Below are 17,820 nucleotides of genomic sequence, written 5' to 3' on the forward strand. Positions count from 1 at the left end.
GACTTTTCAGCAATCCGTAACACAGCATGCACGAAGTGACAGTGGGGAGGAAAAACCTCCTTAAAACAGGAAGAAACCAGCAGAACCAGCCTCAGTGTGAGTGACTTTCGGTCGAGGACAATGAGGGGTTCAAGGAGACGGAAGTAGAGATATAAAACAAACAGAAAAAGTTTATAGATCAGTGCTTCTATGTCAGGAAAGGAAATGATAAACTAGCTCCGTAGGAGGCTTTGTCAAAGAAACGGTTAAGCAGACGAGCTCCGAGCAAGTTTTAATGTCTAAGGGGTGAAAGAGAGAATATCTATTGAGTAATCTTAAAGCTATGTGTAAGAGAGAAACAGGACTAAGCACTGAAAAAAAACAGGCCCAACTGAGAAAATCTACTCTGATTATTTTTCCAACCCAATCTGATTTTTTTTTTTTTCTCAGTTAAGTTAAAAAAAATGCAAATGAGTTCATTTGCTTTCAAAAACAAGCTTTTATTTCAATCATCTCCTCTGGGAGGAGCTTTAAAAGGTTGTGAAAACATTTTAAATCATGTTTCACAACAAGCAATGAAAATCTAAGACTGAATGTCTGGATTTAGAGATTTTACAGTCAGCGAGATTATCGGTTATCAAAACACAACTAAGAACCAACAGTGAAGAACTAAAGTCGCTCTGAGCTGTGGACGGTTAAAAGGTTGATTGATGGGAGAGAAAAAAGATTTAGATTCAAAAATTCAAATCTTCATAATCATAAAAATTGTATTATTTAGTTTTAGCACTTAATTTCCCAGCCCTATGCTAAACTAACAAACACTACAGAATGAGAGAAACGAGTGAAGGAGAATGATGAAACGGGGTCCCTATGTCCTCCTGCAGTCTAAGCCTAGAGCAGCAGAACTATAGAGATAGATAAGGATAACTGAGCCACTCTAACTATGAGATTTATCAAAAAGACGTTTTAAACCTACTTTGAATGAATCATGTTTATTAAGATGTTTAAACTTTACTTGATAATTTATATTTTTGCCATTAAAGTTCCAGGAAACTAGAAGAACATGTTGGTGGATTTAGTACCCAGAACTAATTTAAAACCTTCGGTTTATCCTCTCCACTGAGGACTAATCCTAATCCTTTCAGGATTTACTTCCATTGTGAACCCCTGGGAATGGTTTTCCTACTTCCAGGACTGTTTAAAGTTGTAGTTTTTGTAAAATGTGATTTTTTTTGTGTGTGTGTTTGTTGGAGCAGGCGTGGCGGCCCCGTCGGCAGCTTCTCCTCCAACCGTTCCGGACGCCGCAATCTCAACCTGGACGGCGCTTCAGGAGACATGTCTGATGACGACGCTGACAGCCGTGCCAACGACTTCAACGACACGCAGACTTTCAACGCCGAGTAAACCCACTTTTACCTCCTTCCACCTTCCTCGCTAAGCCCCGCCCCACACCCCCATTCCCACCGTCCCCACAGTCCCGGTTTAGTCGGTGAACCTTTGACTCGCCACCAGGGCGGTTCTGGTCTGCTCCACGCCGTCGTTTTCTGAATCCAGAGTTACAGGAGCAAACAGATACTTCAGCCTTACTCTGCCCCCACCCCCCGCAGAAACATCTCTGGACACGCAAAGGAAAAAAACTGATCTGTAATTTACTGTGAAACGTGTTTGATTGACCTGTTGCCTCATCTCAGCATTAGAGAAGGAATGTGTTGCTTTAAAGCTCCTAACAGGAAACGCCGGCCTTTAAACAGGAAAAAAACAACAACTAAATGCTGGAAAAAAAAAAAAAAAAAATTGAACAACTGGAAGCTGAAACAAAAAGAAATGCTTGACTGGAAAACACTAAATGGGTGATTAACAAGATGAAGAGTCCCTCCTCACTACATGTCAGTGTTTGTGCTTAGCTTCACGTTTATCCACCAACTTTCAGCTCACTTTACCGCTCTTCTACGGGACGTCCTCAGCGTCCCGCCGCGTTCAGGACGCTACGCCGGGTGGAAACATTCCACTTTTTCTCATTTCCAGCTCTGGATTAGAGTGAAAAAAATAAGAATGTTTAAGTTTCCAGACTCTATTTGTTAGTTTATTTACTAAAACACACAAAAAAATGTTTGAATTTCAGTCTCATCAGATCCTCAATGGCTTAAAGTCGGGCTTTTAATTTTTAAAATCTATTTTACCGTATAATTAAAGGCTCTCGCTAACAACCTGTTTTTAATGTTGAATAAAAATAAAAGCTTTGAACATCTCAATGATAAAACCAGATTTCTCTAAAAACATAAAAAACAAAATATTGTTCCCCTAACAGGGAATTCTGGGAATAAAATGTCAATTCTGACATTTTAAAATGGATCAGAAACACGTGTTTGAACTTCTTCACCTCATGATTAGTTTTTTCCTGCTGAAGCTTGAGATGGATCCACCAGCAGGTGGAGCTGTAGAGTCAGAATGATTTTACCAAGAAAGGCCTGAAAGGAAAGAACTAAAGTTAAATAATTCCTCTGCAGACATTTATGACGATCCTAAGATAAAAAACAGAAGAAAGATTCTTCTTTTCCTCCTTCAGCTCATTTCTCGACTTTTTGCTGATTGAACAGATAACCTGAGAACCGCAGTAACGTCGCTGACAAACATCTACTTATGTACATTTCTAGCTCCGTGACTCGAATGTATTCTGTGCCATTATTTTGAAAGATGAATCTGGAATCTTCTGACAGACCGTATCGGCCCCCCAGGAGTCGTTCTCGACCCTCGAACAGACCTTAGTTTTAGCGTAGCTTTAAATGCGGCTGCCGCCTCTGCAGCTCTCCCCCCCCCTTCCTTCTAGAGGCTCCTCCTCTAATTGGATAAATAATCATATGTTTCTTGTGCCTTAGACACTAAATAAGAACAGAAACGGGGAGCGAGTTCTTTCCCAAATCGTTTTAGAAAACATTCAACATCATATTCTCTTTTTCTTTTTGCTCTGCTTGAGAATCATATCACAGCGTCGTTCATTCTAACCTACATGTTTGGTTGATGCCATATTAACCGACTGCAGCAGCGTTGCACCAAACTCCCCCCGTTCTCAGACCTGTTCCCCCGTCGGCCCCCAGAATCAGGGCGCCGCAGAGGATTGGTTGGAAGCTTTAACATCCACCTGTAGTAAACCTTTTCTTTCCGTTATGATTCAGTTCATTCAGCTGCTGATCCTCTCATCATGTTTCTTGTATATCTGTATTTCTAGACAGTCATTTTTGCCCCCTTTCTGTTTTGTTTTGTAAAAGGAAAATAAAGCGTATTCATTGTAACCGGATGTTCTGGTGTTTTTTGCTGTAAAGTCATCATGTAAACAGTTTTACATCTGAAGGTGTTTTTGAAGACGTTCGCTGATCCAGGAGTCTTTGTCATTTAAGTAACTGAAAAAGATTCAGGTGTAAATTTGGAGCTAAAAAACAAAGGCCCCGCATTTAAAGACCAAAGTGTTCAGATGATTTGAAAGAGGCGCATAGGAAGCCATCTTTGAAAAGAGAAAATCAATCAGTGAACAGAGGGTGATAATGGCAAAGAGAAGAACTCCCATGGTGATTCAGGAGACCTATCACAGAGTTCATGCATAACAAAAGGCTCCAACAATCCAGAAGAACAAAGGTGTTCTGTCAGACCTGCATATGCATGTGCAATTTATCCCTTTAGTTTTATACGAAAAATAGACTTTAAAATACATCAACAGACTTGTTTTAGTCACGTAAGAAAAAAACTATTTACGATCAGATGACCATACGCTTAAAAAAAAACCCACCAGAAAGTAAATTAATTGGTTTTTTTGTGCATGACAAAAGGGATAAACGGCCGTTTAAGTAGTTTAAAGTCTATTTTTAATCCAAAACTAAAGGGATAAATGGGTATTGACTGTCTGCTGGTCTGACAGAACAGCAGTTATTGTATTTGCATCCAAATTGGAACGACCTGCATGCTGCTGAAATGCATCAGAGCTCCAACTAGTTTCCTCTGGCGGAGCCGACAGAATTAAAGGAATAGTACACCCAAAACATGATTAGCCTTCATTTTCTACTCACCCCCATGCTGAACAACACTCTGGAGTACTTTTTTGATATCTCAAATGCATCTGGAGATCTGGGAGGCTTCTTGCTGTCTGCTGACATTCAAATAATGGAGGTCTATGGCGCCCGAGGCAGAAAGGTCCATAAAAGTCCACAAAAAACGTGTCAATATTCCTCCATACTGCTCGTCCAATGTATTCCAAGTGTCCTGAGTGGGTAGCGTCCATAATTTACTCGAAACGAAGTCATTTAGAATGTTTTTAGAGCATAAACAGTAGTGTATAGGATTTCCTGAAAGCGCTTTCACGAGTCTACGGAAACCGGGGCAGACCAAACCAGATGAAAGTGCGCATTCAGCGTCTGCTCTGCCAATAATGCAAGCGTAGAAGAAGAAATGTGCTGTTTACCTGTGCAAAGAAAGAAACAACGAAAGAAAAATGTCTGAGGACTTCAGTGTTGAGGAAGAGCATGAGTTCTTTGCCGAGCTGAATGCGCACTTTCATCTGGTTTGGTCTGCCGCGGTTTCCGTAGACTCGTGAACGCGCTTTTAGGAAATCCTATACACTACTGTTTATGCTCTAAAAACATTCTAAATGACTTCATTTCGAGTAAATTATGGATGCTACCCACTCAGGACACTTGGAATACATTGGACGAGCAGTATGGAGGAATATTGACACGTTTTTTGTGGACTTTTATGGACCTTTCTGCCTCGGGCGCCATAGACCTCCATTATTTGAATGTCAGCAGACAGCAAGAAGCCTCCCAGAACTCCAAATGCATTTGAGATATCAAAAAAGTACTCCAGAGTGTTGTTCAGCATGGGGGTGAGTAGAAAATGAAGGCTAATCATGTTTTGGGTGTACTATTCCTTTAAAGACAGGTTAAAAAAAAAAAAACTGAACCACAGTCTAGTTACCTTCCAGTTTAGGCCTTTTTGTGGTTACCCTCATTTTTACGGCACAATATTAGGCTAAAAGAAAGAGGGAGAGACATACGGAAGAGGATTAAGGCCACTGAAAAAAAAAGTTAGCTGATTTTTAAATTTTATTTCAGTTTAACATGGGGGAAAAAAAGTCAGAATTCTGACTTTAATCTCAGAATTTTGGATCTTAATGTAGATGGGCAACATGAAGGAAGAAATGTGGGAGCACTCAGCTTCACTGACAAAGATGTGAGTTGTTTGAGGTGACACATTGGTGGAAAATGACGGAATTAGGCAACGTTTTTTACGTGCCCGAGGGGTTCCCTCATTGATGGAGGAGCAGAAGGTCATTAAAACAAGAGAGCTAGTCTCTAAAACAGACATGGCTATGGCTTGATGCTAACATGTTTGTTAGCTGTCAGAATTCTGAGATTAAAGTCAGAATTCTGACTGTTTTCTCATATTAAACTGAAATAAAATTTAAAAAATCAGTTAACTTTTTTTTAGTGGCCCTAATCGTCTTCCATAGAGACATGCGGCAAAGGACCACAGGCCAGATTTGAACCCGGGTCGGCCGCGTCGAGGCCTCAGGCCTTCATACATGGATCGTGCGTGCTAACAGTTGCACCACCTGCACGCTCGTGGTTGCTATCATCTTTTAAAGTAACTTCTGTTAAAATATCAAAGTGATTCATTTCTTATTTGCAATAGAAATATCTCGCGGCATCTTTAATTTAGCAAAAATCTAGATTACCTGGATCTGGAAGCTGACAGCTAAATCTTAATCTAAAAAAAAAAATGTCAGAGCAGTTTTTAAAACGACATATAATGATTATTAGACAGGAAAGACAGACAGGTAGTGACGGGCCAATGATTCTCCTTTGTTTCCGTCTAGGATCTTCATGCTCTGAAGCAACGGTGCAGAGTCAAACAAGAAACACTGACGTGTAATACGACAAAAATACAGATATTAAATTAAAAAACTATTAAGCTGTTGCAGAACAAAGTTTGTTTGAAATAAGCAATTTATGTCCAAACACCCCTGGAGGAGCTGCAGGATGCCCCAGCCTTGCAATGGGAGCAACAGCTAGCAAACCTCGCTGTAATTATTACCAATGCTTATTAGGTTACATATTTGCCTCAATGGGGGGAGTGGCGGCGTAGTGGTCAGGGCAGCAAAATGGCAGCCAACTGCTCACCTAGAGGAGGGGTTAAATTCAGCAGGGAGTGGCCTAGAGGTTAGGCAGAGTTTGAGCCCCACTCCACTGATCTCTATTTATTCCCTGGATCGCTGATTGCCAGTTGGTAGTACAGGGTTGAAGTGAAGCCACCGGCCGCCATATTGGTACTCCCTAGTTAGACTGGTCACAATATAAACAATCCATGCGCTAAAGCATCAAACAATGGTGATGTTCTGATTTTCAGGGGACTTTTAAAATAAATTCATCACTTTGACACAGACTGGCTGTTTCATAGCATCAGTAGATTAACTTATCATAAAATTATACTTATAAGAAAAAAATATTATGAAGTCTATTAATCCTGTAATATGAAATATACAAATCCATCACAATAAACTTAATGTGTTAATGGAGCAGAATAATACTGAGTGTCAAAAGTGATAAATTGATGATGTACATTTAATATACATTTAGTATTTATTACGTTATGGTAACGATAATGATGGTAATTATTTTACATAAAGCCTCAATTACAAGTACATGTCTGTTAATGTTATAGTATTTTTATATATGCAAATTGTGCATACGTGAGATATATATATATATATATATATATATAATGTTTGAGTTGTTTTTTTCATAAATATAACATGCAATATATTTCAGCACAACTTTTTAAAATGACAAATACAACAAACGCTGCAGGAATGACAGCATCATCCACTTAATAAAGAATTACTAACTTAACATTTCGCAGTGAATTATTTTCTATTTTCTAATGTTAGACACATCATGTCATTGGCTAATTCAGTCAATGACTTCAAGTCGGTCCCAGAAAGCCAGACTAATGTTAGTCTACAGACTAAACTATAGGATCCATCAGCGTATAGATGGATTTAATGGTTAGTTCATCCTCTGACTGGGAAATGACCTGTGGATCACTTTCCCACAGCCGGCAAACTGTTTAGTTTTGCAGCTAAATGCTGCACAGGGAGGCATTTTTACTGCGTGTCTCTGTGGGAGTGGGGAGTACCAATATGGCGGAAGGTGGCTTCACTTTTTTCGGGCTATCAGCAATCCAGTGAATAAATAGAGATCAGTGACTCGCTCCCACAGACTGTCACTCTGGGTCCCTGAGCAAGACCTTTAACCCCACACTGCTTAACCCACCCCCATCCCAAAGGGAGGGGTTAAACGCAGAGATTTCATTTCCTTGCTCTGTACTTGTGACAGTGAAATGTCTCTGATGCAGACGTTACTGAGGGAAGAAAAGTTTCTAAACCTGTTTTATTCTACGTCCGAAGATCATTGAAGGTCAGAGAGCAAATGTTTGGGCAGATAACAGGAAGGCTGGAAAAATTGTAAAGGGTCTGCGTTTTATCCTTTTATGGGATATTTGGAAATGTTTGCATCGTGTGTAAAACCTAAGAGCTGATTTTTGTTTTACAAACTTCTAAATAAACAAAATCCTAAAAATGTTTTCCTCCTTCATTTCAGTTTAAGCAGGTAGAAAACATGATCTACCAATGGAAAGAGTCTTTTTGCCTTTTAGTTGAGAGTTGGATATTATGCAAATACAAGATGCTCGTTTTCTTATTTTATACATAAATCCCCCTTTTCTGTTTGAAAATGTTCTTACCTTCTCAAATCAAGGGAAAATGCAATTGATCAACATTTCAAAACAAATGGACTCACCAAGGTTTGTTTTACAGAGATGCAGCGGAGAGATGTTAAGACCTTAGAGCCCCTTAAAGATTTAAAACGATTCGGGTCCAACAGAAAAGCTTAGGAACCTGGAGACATGGGAAATAGTTTATTGTAACCTTGGAATGCAGGTTAGTGAGCAGGCGACCATCTGACGCTCATGCTTACATTGGATGGCATCAGGCCCTCCTGCAGAGCTCATATAGGACTAAAAGTTGTACTTGTTGTGAATCAGGCTCAGCAGTTATTAAACGGTTCTCCCTGTAATCAGAGGCAGCATTTAAAGGTAACTGAAACATCCATCCATTAAGCCAATTAACTTAACAGTCATGACTGTTGGAGGAAGCTGGAGTACCCGGAGAGAACCCACGCATGCTCAGGGAAAACATGCTAACTCTATGCAGAAAGACCCTGGGCCGGGAATTGAACCGAGAACCTTCTTGCTGCTCCACCAAGCGGCCCATAACTCAAACAATCACATAAAAAAATAAATAAATAAATTATATTTCAGTTAAAGGAAAAGTCCTGTCAGAATTCAAACTTCTGTAAGTCCTTTAAATCTGAAATGATTCCATCCTGTTCAATAAATGATCAGTGTTTTTAATTCAGAGTAATTTTCATGTGAATGTGCTTTACTGGAGGCATCCATGTTTGTCAAAGAACACTACTGCCACCTACTGGTTAGTGACGTCACGGTGCGGTATCGGCTGTTGATCAAGTCCCAGTGCTGTATCTGGTGTTTGTCACAACGCGCTATTATCCAAGTCATCTTGAAAACATTCTTCTTCCAAATGTTGGCTACATATTACGGGTTTTTTCTCTGGCCAGAAGTTCGATGGCAAATCCTCCCTCTTCAAGTTGGCGATCCAACGACCAACCCGTCCGTGGAGGATCAGGAATCAGAAAGGTGGAATAACTCTTTTTTTCACTTTTACCCGATGTATTCCAGCATCCAGCTGCCATGCACGTGGGCATTGTCAGTTTCACTATAGCTCTGGTGAATTTCAATGGTGAAGTCCTCTGGAAATCTTCAATAATTGTTGTTGATTGCAGATGTGTCTAGTAGTTCCCATTGATTTAGCTTGGAAAGCGGGGAGAATGGCGCTAGGCTTACCGCACCGTGACGTCACTGCTGGAAGATGGCAGGAGGGAGGGGCTACTAGATTTGGGGTAAAATGGCCGCTCCCAGATTTTTTACTGATTAATGCTAAATTAAATCATTAAATCGCAGCGTAACGTATTAGTTTTAGGTATAGATAATGATCCATTAATCTTTCCTCACTGACCAGACTTTTCCTTTAAGACCTGCAGTGTGAACATAGCCTGAGACAAACTTAGACAATTTAGATTCCTTTCATATATTTAGTTATGCTATTTATCCAGTGAAAATGTTTTTACTCAGTTTGTTTCACCTGCAAGGCTGAAAATGTCTTAGTGAGGTGTGAGGTTGTAGATAAAACATAGTTATTCCCACAACAAGACAAATTTTCTCCAAAGCTTTGTTAAAGAATGTGCAATTTGTTATGACTCTGACAACCTTCAGTTTATTCATCAACATAAGGGAGACAAACGCTGCCCAGATCAGAACAGGGCTGATTACTGAGCCATAAGGGCCGAATGATGAACTGTTCTCTCTTTGCAAAGATTTTAAAAATAAAGTGCAGACTGAGTGAAATCCATCGATCTCCGTTTATTTAACTAGGGCGAATAGTTTACTTATTTTTTCCCACGACCATTTGGCGTCGTCGGCAGGATTCTACTAAAACTGATGTTTTTCCGAGGACAGCGATTGTCAAAAGTGTCAGGAAAAACTTCTGTTTAGAAGTTTAAGGGAGAGAGGACTTCTGGCATCAAGGTCAGGAGGATCTAAACAAAACATTTATTTTTTTAAACGGTGAGATAAATCTTTTGTCGGCACAGTTTAAATTTAAAAAACTAAATTTAAAAAACAACAGATAGTTAACAGACTTATTCGATATCAAATACTGGAAAACTAGCTCAAACAAAGCCCTCTACTTCTCCGTAAAAAAAAATGTTATGTTACAAACTAAAGATTAATAGGTTAATCATGTTTTAATGCTCTAAAAATTTGTATAATACTAAAGAACCTACCTACATAGCATACATATATATATATACATGATGAAAGATGACTTTTCTGTTGGGGAGAGGAGTGACAATTTGGGTTTTTTTTTTCACCTGGGACTTAGTTTAATTTTTTATTTATTTATTTGACAGGGACAGTGTACATTAAAAAGCACCAGAATTAGCCAATAGGCTATTTTTTCATCTGTTGTCCCTGAACAGATCTTAAAATAGAAAAGAATAAAAACTTGTGATTTTTTTGTGTCAGTAGGCTCGTTGAATCTCCATTAAATTCATGTTCATTAACCCGTAAACAGAGCGCTGACCTCCATACAGGCTCCAGGTCATCTGCTTAGAATGGATCCAATGAGCTTCTGAACACCAACAGTTGCTTTGAAGTTTTCAATGAGATTCAAACACGTTCATGAAAACCATCTGTTTTAATTTAATCAGACACACAAAAATAAGCTACAAAAGACCAAATGGAGTTACCGGATAACCACAAAATGCCCCCCACCCCCCCAGAGAAATTACATTTATTTAGTAGAACGTCCCCCTCTGCTCCGGTCACATGACGTCACCGTGGCAACCCAAAGGGCCGCCCTGATGCTCAGGGTTGGTGGAAATAAGAGAACAGTCGCAGACCAGAAGCCCCCCCCCCCAACAAGGAGCGACCACAGAACAATCTTTGGCGTCTTTCTCGGTGCCGCCAGTCAGCCAACCCTCCCCCACAATGGCCCGGACAGGGAAAGGAGCAGACGGTCATTTATAAACAGAGGTATTCAGCTGAGGGAAGGTTTTGCTACAGGTGTTCAGAGAAAGCAAAGTGAAGTCCAACCATTTAAGAAGAACCAGTGGAGCTGAAATAAATGGTTTACTGGGAAACATGAAGATTAATCAGCTGCTGCAGATTTCAGGAGCCCTAAAATTAATTCCTCTTATTGCTTCAGCATAAAATGAAGGAAATATTTCTGGAAAATCCAACCTGATGAGTCTTTCTGCAGTAAAGAATCCAAATAAAGAAAAATAAGGAACTACAGAAGCAGGTACTGTCACCATGATGATCGCAACAAAAATTTTTATTTTTTACTGATTAACACTACATTAAATCACAGCGAACGTATTAGTTTTAGGTATAGATAATGACCCAACCTGATTCAAAACATTTATAAATTACCACACGTTGTCCGAAGGCAGAGTCTAATTTTACTTGCGCCGCTTCTCCTGTTAATACGGTAAAGCCCTGGGGAGCGTCCGGCTCCAGGCTGCACGTGATCCAAATGAGCCAATGAGCTGTCAGTCTGGGTTGCTGCTGCTGCTACTTTTAGACACAGCAGGCAAACCTGTGGCAAGCCGGGCGATGGGAAAGAAGGAGAAGACCATGAGAAAAAGAGAGCAGAGAAAGTGTGGACTGCTGGAAGAACTGCGGTGAACTGGTGAAAGAAAAGTGAAATGGCGTGCTCAAAGATGACCCTGCACATTTAGAGGATGTTTGGCTCAACCTGCTGCTGTGAAGCAGGATTCTCCACCATGAACAGAATCAACAATAAATCTGGATCCAGGCTCAAAATGAGCTCCTTGATCTGTGCTTGAGAATGGCTTAGTCTCCGGTTAAACCCAGGTTTAAAGCCTTGCAGGGCAGCCTAAAGCTCACTGCCAACATTAACCCTGTAATGCCAAATGTATCGTATTTGATACATACGGTTTCTGAAATGTTTTGCGTCTGACACCTTTTGCATAATTTAATGGTAAAAACTTTGCTCAAAATCCTATTGTACACAATCAGATATACCTGATAACAGCCAGCAGAAGACTACACAAAAAATAATCTTGACTTATCGCATAGTAATAAATTATTAATATCAAAAATGTATTTCTGTTTTTTCTTTTTACATATTTTGTTAAAAGGCCAAATAAGGACTTCAAACCAAAAAAAAGTAATTTTCTGTTTTGTTTTATTCTTGGATCGGGCTTTAAAGGGTTTAGACAGAAAAAAGAAAAAAAACAAACAGTCAGTTCAGGTGTTTTATAAAATATTTGAATCAGGAAACCAAACTGAATATTTTGTTCTCTACCTCAAAAACACTTTGGATTAAAAAAAAAAAAATGTTCTTTTCTTTTTATCTTTTTTTTTTTTTATTTAGAAATCCAATGTATAACATGGACGCATACAAACCTAATTGTATTTTATTGTTAAAAGCTGTTAAATGGATTATAATAAAAAATGTCCCCAGACCTTTACTGGTTGATGATTTTCTTTATTGGTTACCCCTGCTTTATACTGCAGCCAATCAAAGTCTAGTTTTAGTTTAGAAAACATGCAAATGGAAACGGATGAACGGGTCCCCCCCTTTGGAATGGGGGTCGTTTGGCGTCTTTGTTAGCCTGCGATGCCCCATACCTGTCTATGTCTCTGAAAATGGGATCAAAAATGACCCCCGTTCCAAAGGGGGGGGCCCGTTCATCCGTTTCTATTTGCATGTTTTCTAAACTAAAACCAGGTTTTGTTGGGCTGCTGGATAAAACCTGGAACTAAACGCTATTTCTGACATTTGGAATTGAAAAAGCTTCCTGGATGGAAGAGAAACGTCTTCAAACTTGGAATCAAAGTCCAGTGGATTGATTTTTGTTTTTGTTTTTTACTTTATAGAATCTCCAAAGCACTGAAGTCTCTTCTATGAACTTCGCTTTGCTTTCTGTCTGAACACAAACACATGGGGGGGGAGCATCGCCTCATCCAGAGACGAACCACCAAGCTAGGAGGAGGTGGAGAGCCGCGTAACATTGAGCTTCATCAGTCCTGCATAGATCTTTTTCATACGTATTCTATACAAACTAAGGCGTTTCTGTTTTATTAAGTGGGTTTGATTAAATAAGCAGTAAAACATTAAAATCTTCAAGTAGGCTACAATCCTGTTGCTTCTTCCCCAGCCGCCCCGGCAGAGGATCGCTAAACTCTTTCAATTCAAGTCTTTTCTCCTTTTTTTTTAGTTTATATATTCAAGAAAAAAAAAAAGGTCCAGTGTGAATAAAAAGCACCAAAAACCGTCCAGCTTCTGCCTGCTTGCTCTCATCAGAGGGGAACGAGTCCTTAGAGAAAGAAATTAACAGTATATTAAGCTCTCCTATGTACAAACACACATTCAAGGCAACCGTCACACTCATGGTTTTATCCCTGTTTACATTAAAAAATAATTTAATGGTATTAATTTAAGCTACTACTTAACAGTCAGCAGTGGGAGCAGAGGTGACCAACAAGAAACGTCTCTAGACACGATTCCCACGTTTCAGACAAGACAGAAACTTAACTTATATATTCTGGTTTTTTTAGACTTTTTTTCATATACTGCAATAAGAAGCGTCCTGTTATACCACAGAATCTAAAATACGAATCCTATAGTGGAGCGTCGTGCTGCTCTCCGACGTACCAATCGCTCGCACTCATTCCACAGTGATCAAGGTCAGTCAAATGTAAACATGTCGACAAAAATAAAAACCAGCCAAACTGAAGGAGGCGCTCTGCTCCTCCCGCTTCGTCAGACAGTACAGGCCGTTTGTTCCTGTAAGGAGGAGGAACGCCGGCTCCTTTAAGGGGGACGTCGGAGCTCCGCCCCCCCGTCCTGCTCGACGTGGCGGCGGAGCCGAGGGTCCAGGAGGGCGGGACTTATTGATCAGTGGGTTTTCCTCTTGCTTTCTGCCCCCTGGCTTTGGTTGGCGTCTGAGGAGAAGAAACAGGATTTAACCTTAAAGAAGCAGGACGTCTGCAAGCGACAGGAAGCAGAGAAACTAGGACTGGAAAAGGAACTCTGTGAAGCAGAATTATTTTTGCACTGCTCTCAACCTTCCACATCAATGCCTTTTGCTCCACGTCAATATTTACAATATTTATACTTTGATCACTGCTGCACTTTATAAATGGAAATGTTCATTTCGCTGCTAAGCATTCACTGCTGGAAAGCTGTATGCATCGCAAAACCGTGACCACGAAACCATGAACCGTGGATTTTGTGAACCGTTCCACCCCTAGTATGTACGTATATATATATATATATATATAGGCCCCGTCCACACGAAGTCAAACCCTGGCCTAAACGTACAAATTTTTCACCAAACCAGCCTCTCATCCATACGAAGCCGGCGTTTCGGGGGTCTGTAAACGGTCTTTTTTTTATTCAGCCTTCAGAGTGGGAAGATTTCGAAACGCCGTTTTCGCGTTTCCATCTTTAAGCTCTAACCGCATTTTTTTTCTTACACGCATGCGTCACAGCGTCGCCTCTAAACACGCATGCGGGACCAGTATCACAACAACAATGGCGCCGTTGCTGCTCATGCTACTCACCCTGCTGTCGGGCTTACAACAGAATCTTCTTCTTCTGGAATATCTCCAGGAAGAACAGAGCAATATCGACGACATAGTTCAGCACCTGAATTTGACTGAACCACCAAAATGGACCCGCAGGGCAACCATGTATAAATATTAGTGCACATGCCCAACATTTCGTCGCCTATTTTTGCTTTGGCACCACAGCGCCACTTACAGGCCTGGCATACATTTTGCAGCGTTTTCATGCATTCGTGTGGACGATCACATTTATTTTACGTCTCCGTCTTTACGACAGACGTTCTGGAAAATATTAGCGTTTCGTGTTCGTTTTGACTTCGTGTGGACGGGGCCTTAAAAAATTAATATTTGTATACCTTAATTAATCCATTGCTCTACAAAGTATTTTAACAAAATAATTAATGAGCAAAGTACTTGTTTCTTTATATAATGTGTGCATAGAAATAATTACATTTTTAATGTTGAAAACACATTTTATATTTTAAGTTTATATTTCAGTTTTTTTTCCTACATATAGCTGAAGGTTAATTATTCTTCCAGCTTTATGAGTTCATAACTCTAGGAAACAATTTAATTACCAAGTCTGATTAATAAATATTGAGCAGATTAATAGTTTCAATCCTTTTTTTGTTCACTAATGTTCTAAATTCTTGATAAAACACATGAATTTATGCGAGGATTAAAATCCAAATGTTGACCAAAAAAATTTGATTTATTTCTTATTTTCCTTCCACTTTAAAAACAAGCACTACTTGTTGTGGCGAGATTTGAAAACGTTACAGCAGCAGCTTAGAGAAACTCTGCAAACTTCAAGAGGAGCAATGAAGCAGCAGAATGACAGCGACGGACCGGGGGGGGGGCATGCAGATTACCTGAAAAAGCAAGCTGCAAGTGAGGAGGTAGGGCAGCCTGCGACCCTGACTGGAGACTCTTATACAGATCTGCGGAGGGAAAGACGGACAAATGAGGAAATATTTGCAACAGCAGCGAAAATGAAAACATTTTAGACCCGAGAAGAAGAACAACAGGAAGCAGAGGTTCGTGTTCAGAGGAATAACTTAGAGGAGATACAGAGGAAACACTGATAGAAACAAAGAAGATCTGATCCCCTTTAGTCCTAATATTGGTTCATTTCTGGGTAATCGATCATTAAAGGAATAGTACACCCAAAACATGATTAGCCTTCATTTTCTACTCACCCCCATGCTGAACAACACTCTGGAGTACTTTTTTGATATCTCAAATGCATCTGGAGATCTGGGAGGCTTCTTGCTGTCTGCTGACATTCAAATAATGGAGGTCTATGGCGCCCGAGGCAGAAAGGTCCATAAAAGTCCACAAAAAACGTGTCAATATTCCTCCATACTGCTCGTCCAATGTATTCAAAGTGTCCTGAGTGGGTAGCGTCCAGAATTTACTCGAAACGAAGTCATTTAGAATGTTTTTAGAGCATAAACAGTAGTGTATAGGATTTCCTGAAAGCGCGTTCACGAGTCTACGGAAACCGCGGCAGACCAAACCAGATGAAAGTGCGCATTCAGCTCGGCAAAGAACTCATGCTCTTCCTCAACACTGAAGTCCTCAGACATTTTTCTTTCGTTGTTTCTTTCTTTGCACAGGTAAACAGCACATTTCTTCTTCTACGCTTGCATTATCGGCAGAGCAGACGCTGAATGCGCACTTTCATCTGGTTTGGTCTGCCGGCTTCTGTAGCGTCGTGAACGCGCATGTGCGCGCTTTCAGGAAATCCTATGCACTACTGTTTATGCTCTAAAAACATTCTAAATGACTTCGTTTCGAGTAAATTATGGATGCTACCCACTCAGGACACTTGGAATACATTGAACGAGCAGTATGGAGGAATATTGACACGTTTTTTGTGGACTTTTATGGACCTTTCTGCCTCGGGCACCATAGACCTCCATTATTTGAATGTCAGCAGACAGCAAGAAGCCTCCCAGATCTCCAGATGCATTTGAGATATCAAAAAAGTACTCCAGAGTGTTGTTCAGCATGGGGGTGAGTAGAAAATGAAGGCTAATCATGTTTTGGGTGTACTATTCCTTTAAAAGCATCCTTACTAGTCTGGAGTCCATCTCCTCAGATTAAAGCCTCACTGTGGATCAACAGCTTTACTTCATTCAGGCCTGAATACGTGAATAAAACCACATCTGTTTGATGTCAACAAGCGTTCAGATCTTAAACTGTCTCTGGTCGTCCATTAGGAGAGACGGCTGCTGCTCATTACACAGATAATTACTCCCAATCATACACATTGTTTTTTCCACCATCATGTTCCAGTTTTCTGCCATTTTGGATCCAAGTAGAAAACCTTTTTTCCACCATTTAGTTTTGTCATCGCCTGTTTCTCTCCTACATGAAAAAAAACTAAACTTGCCTTCATTCATAAAGAATCCTGGACTAAGATTTAAAATAATCCCAGACCTGATTTCCTTCCACTCTGTAAACTACATCTGCTAGTCTGATGCAAATGAGAGACAAGTTTGCAGCTGCAACTCAATTCATTTCTATTCAGTTTATTTCTATAGCTCCAATTCACATCATGTCATCTCAGGTCACTTTCCAGTTCACCAGATCATCCAGTCAGATTGATTCAAAGTTTTCTATCTAAGGAAAACCAGCTGATTGCATCGACTCATTGACTCTTCAGCAATCCCTCACACTAAGCACGCTTGTAGCGACAGTGGAGAGGAAAAACTCCCTTTGAACAGGAAGAAACCTCCAGCAGAACCAGGCTCAGTGTGAGCGGCCATCTGCTGAGGCCCACTGGGGTTCAAGGAGACAGAAGCAGACATAGAAAAAGAAGCATAGATACAAAAGGCAACTGTCAACCAGCTCCACAGGCGGCCCCGTCCAGGAAACACACAGCCAGGCAGACGAGCTCCGAGCCAGCTCCCATGTCAGAGGACGAAGAGAGCACATCCAGTTAATCACAGTCAGAGAAACGGGACTACACTGGAAAACAGGCCAAGCTCCAACATCTAGAAACAAAGGTGTTGATGGCAGCAGCACAGCTGATATTTCTCTCCAGGATGGAGTCACAGCCAAACAGGAACAGACCAGATGAAGCTACTATGAGAAAAAGCAGAGAGAGCAGAACGTTGTCGTTGCCCAGATTGACCGTCTTCATTTGCTTTTTCTTTTCGCCTTATCGAAAAAACACAGAATGGGACGGCATGACCTTAAACTAAAAAGTAACGCAGTCACAGTAAAATATTGTAAAATAATGAAAGATCCAGTGAGTAAGACTTTTAAAAGGTCAAAGATTTCTTTCTTTAAACTGTAAAGTATAAAATGAATTGAGCTTATTTTCTCACCCATTAGGTCGCTCTGTGCTAGTGGATATCCTGAGTTGGAGCTGGGGGTGGAGCCCATGCTAGCGGCCCCCGCCGTTCCACGAGCGCTGAAACTGAGTAACGGGGGAAACTGGAAGGGCAGCGAGACGGGAACCAGACCTCCTAACATCCCGAAGCCCAGAGGAAGAGCGGAGTGGTTGGTCAGCAGAGGAGCGCCTGCAGCTGAAACCTGACAGGTGCAGGA

The 17,820-nt window shown here is 40.5% G+C and overlaps 2 protein-coding genes across 6 annotated transcripts in view; one reads left to right on the top strand and one right to left on the bottom strand.

The window, feature by feature from the left end:
• Positions 1–1,500, top strand: part of myh10 (myosin, heavy chain 10, non-muscle) — a 125,027-nt gene extending 123,527 nt beyond the window's left edge. For 4 of the 5 annotated variants that reach the window (XM_038273494.1, XM_038273497.1, XM_038273496.1 and 1 more), the window contains one exon: positions 1,236–1,383. In XM_038273494.1, the coding sequence (XP_038129422.1) occupies positions 1,236–1,383 (148 nt within the window). Of the gene's footprint in view, positions 1–1,235 lie in introns of all 5 variants that reach the window. The other variant, XM_038273495.1, reaches the window with a different exon arrangement.
• An 11,241-nt stretch (positions 1,501–12,741) lies between these two features.
• ubn2a (ubinuclein 2a) overlaps positions 12,742–17,820 on the bottom strand; it is a 36,792-nt gene continuing 31,713 nt past the window's right edge. The window contains exons 15-17 of the mRNA XM_038273503.1: positions 17,598–17,805; positions 15,132–15,200; positions 12,742–13,635 (exon numbers count right to left, since the gene is read on the bottom strand). Of these exons, the coding sequence (XP_038129431.1) occupies positions 13,589–13,635; positions 15,132–15,200; positions 17,598–17,805 (324 nt within the window). The 3' untranslated portion in view covers positions 12,742–13,588. The remainder of the gene's footprint in view (positions 13,636–15,131; positions 15,201–17,597; positions 17,806–17,820) is intronic.

The sequence above is a fragment of the Cyprinodon tularosa genome, unplaced genomic scaffold (genome assembly GCF_016077235.1).
Source record: "Cyprinodon tularosa strain WSP-4 unplaced genomic scaffold, ASM1607723v1 ctg874, whole genome shotgun sequence".
Taxonomy (NCBI): domain Eukaryota; kingdom Metazoa; phylum Chordata; class Actinopteri; order Cyprinodontiformes; family Cyprinodontidae; genus Cyprinodon; species Cyprinodon tularosa.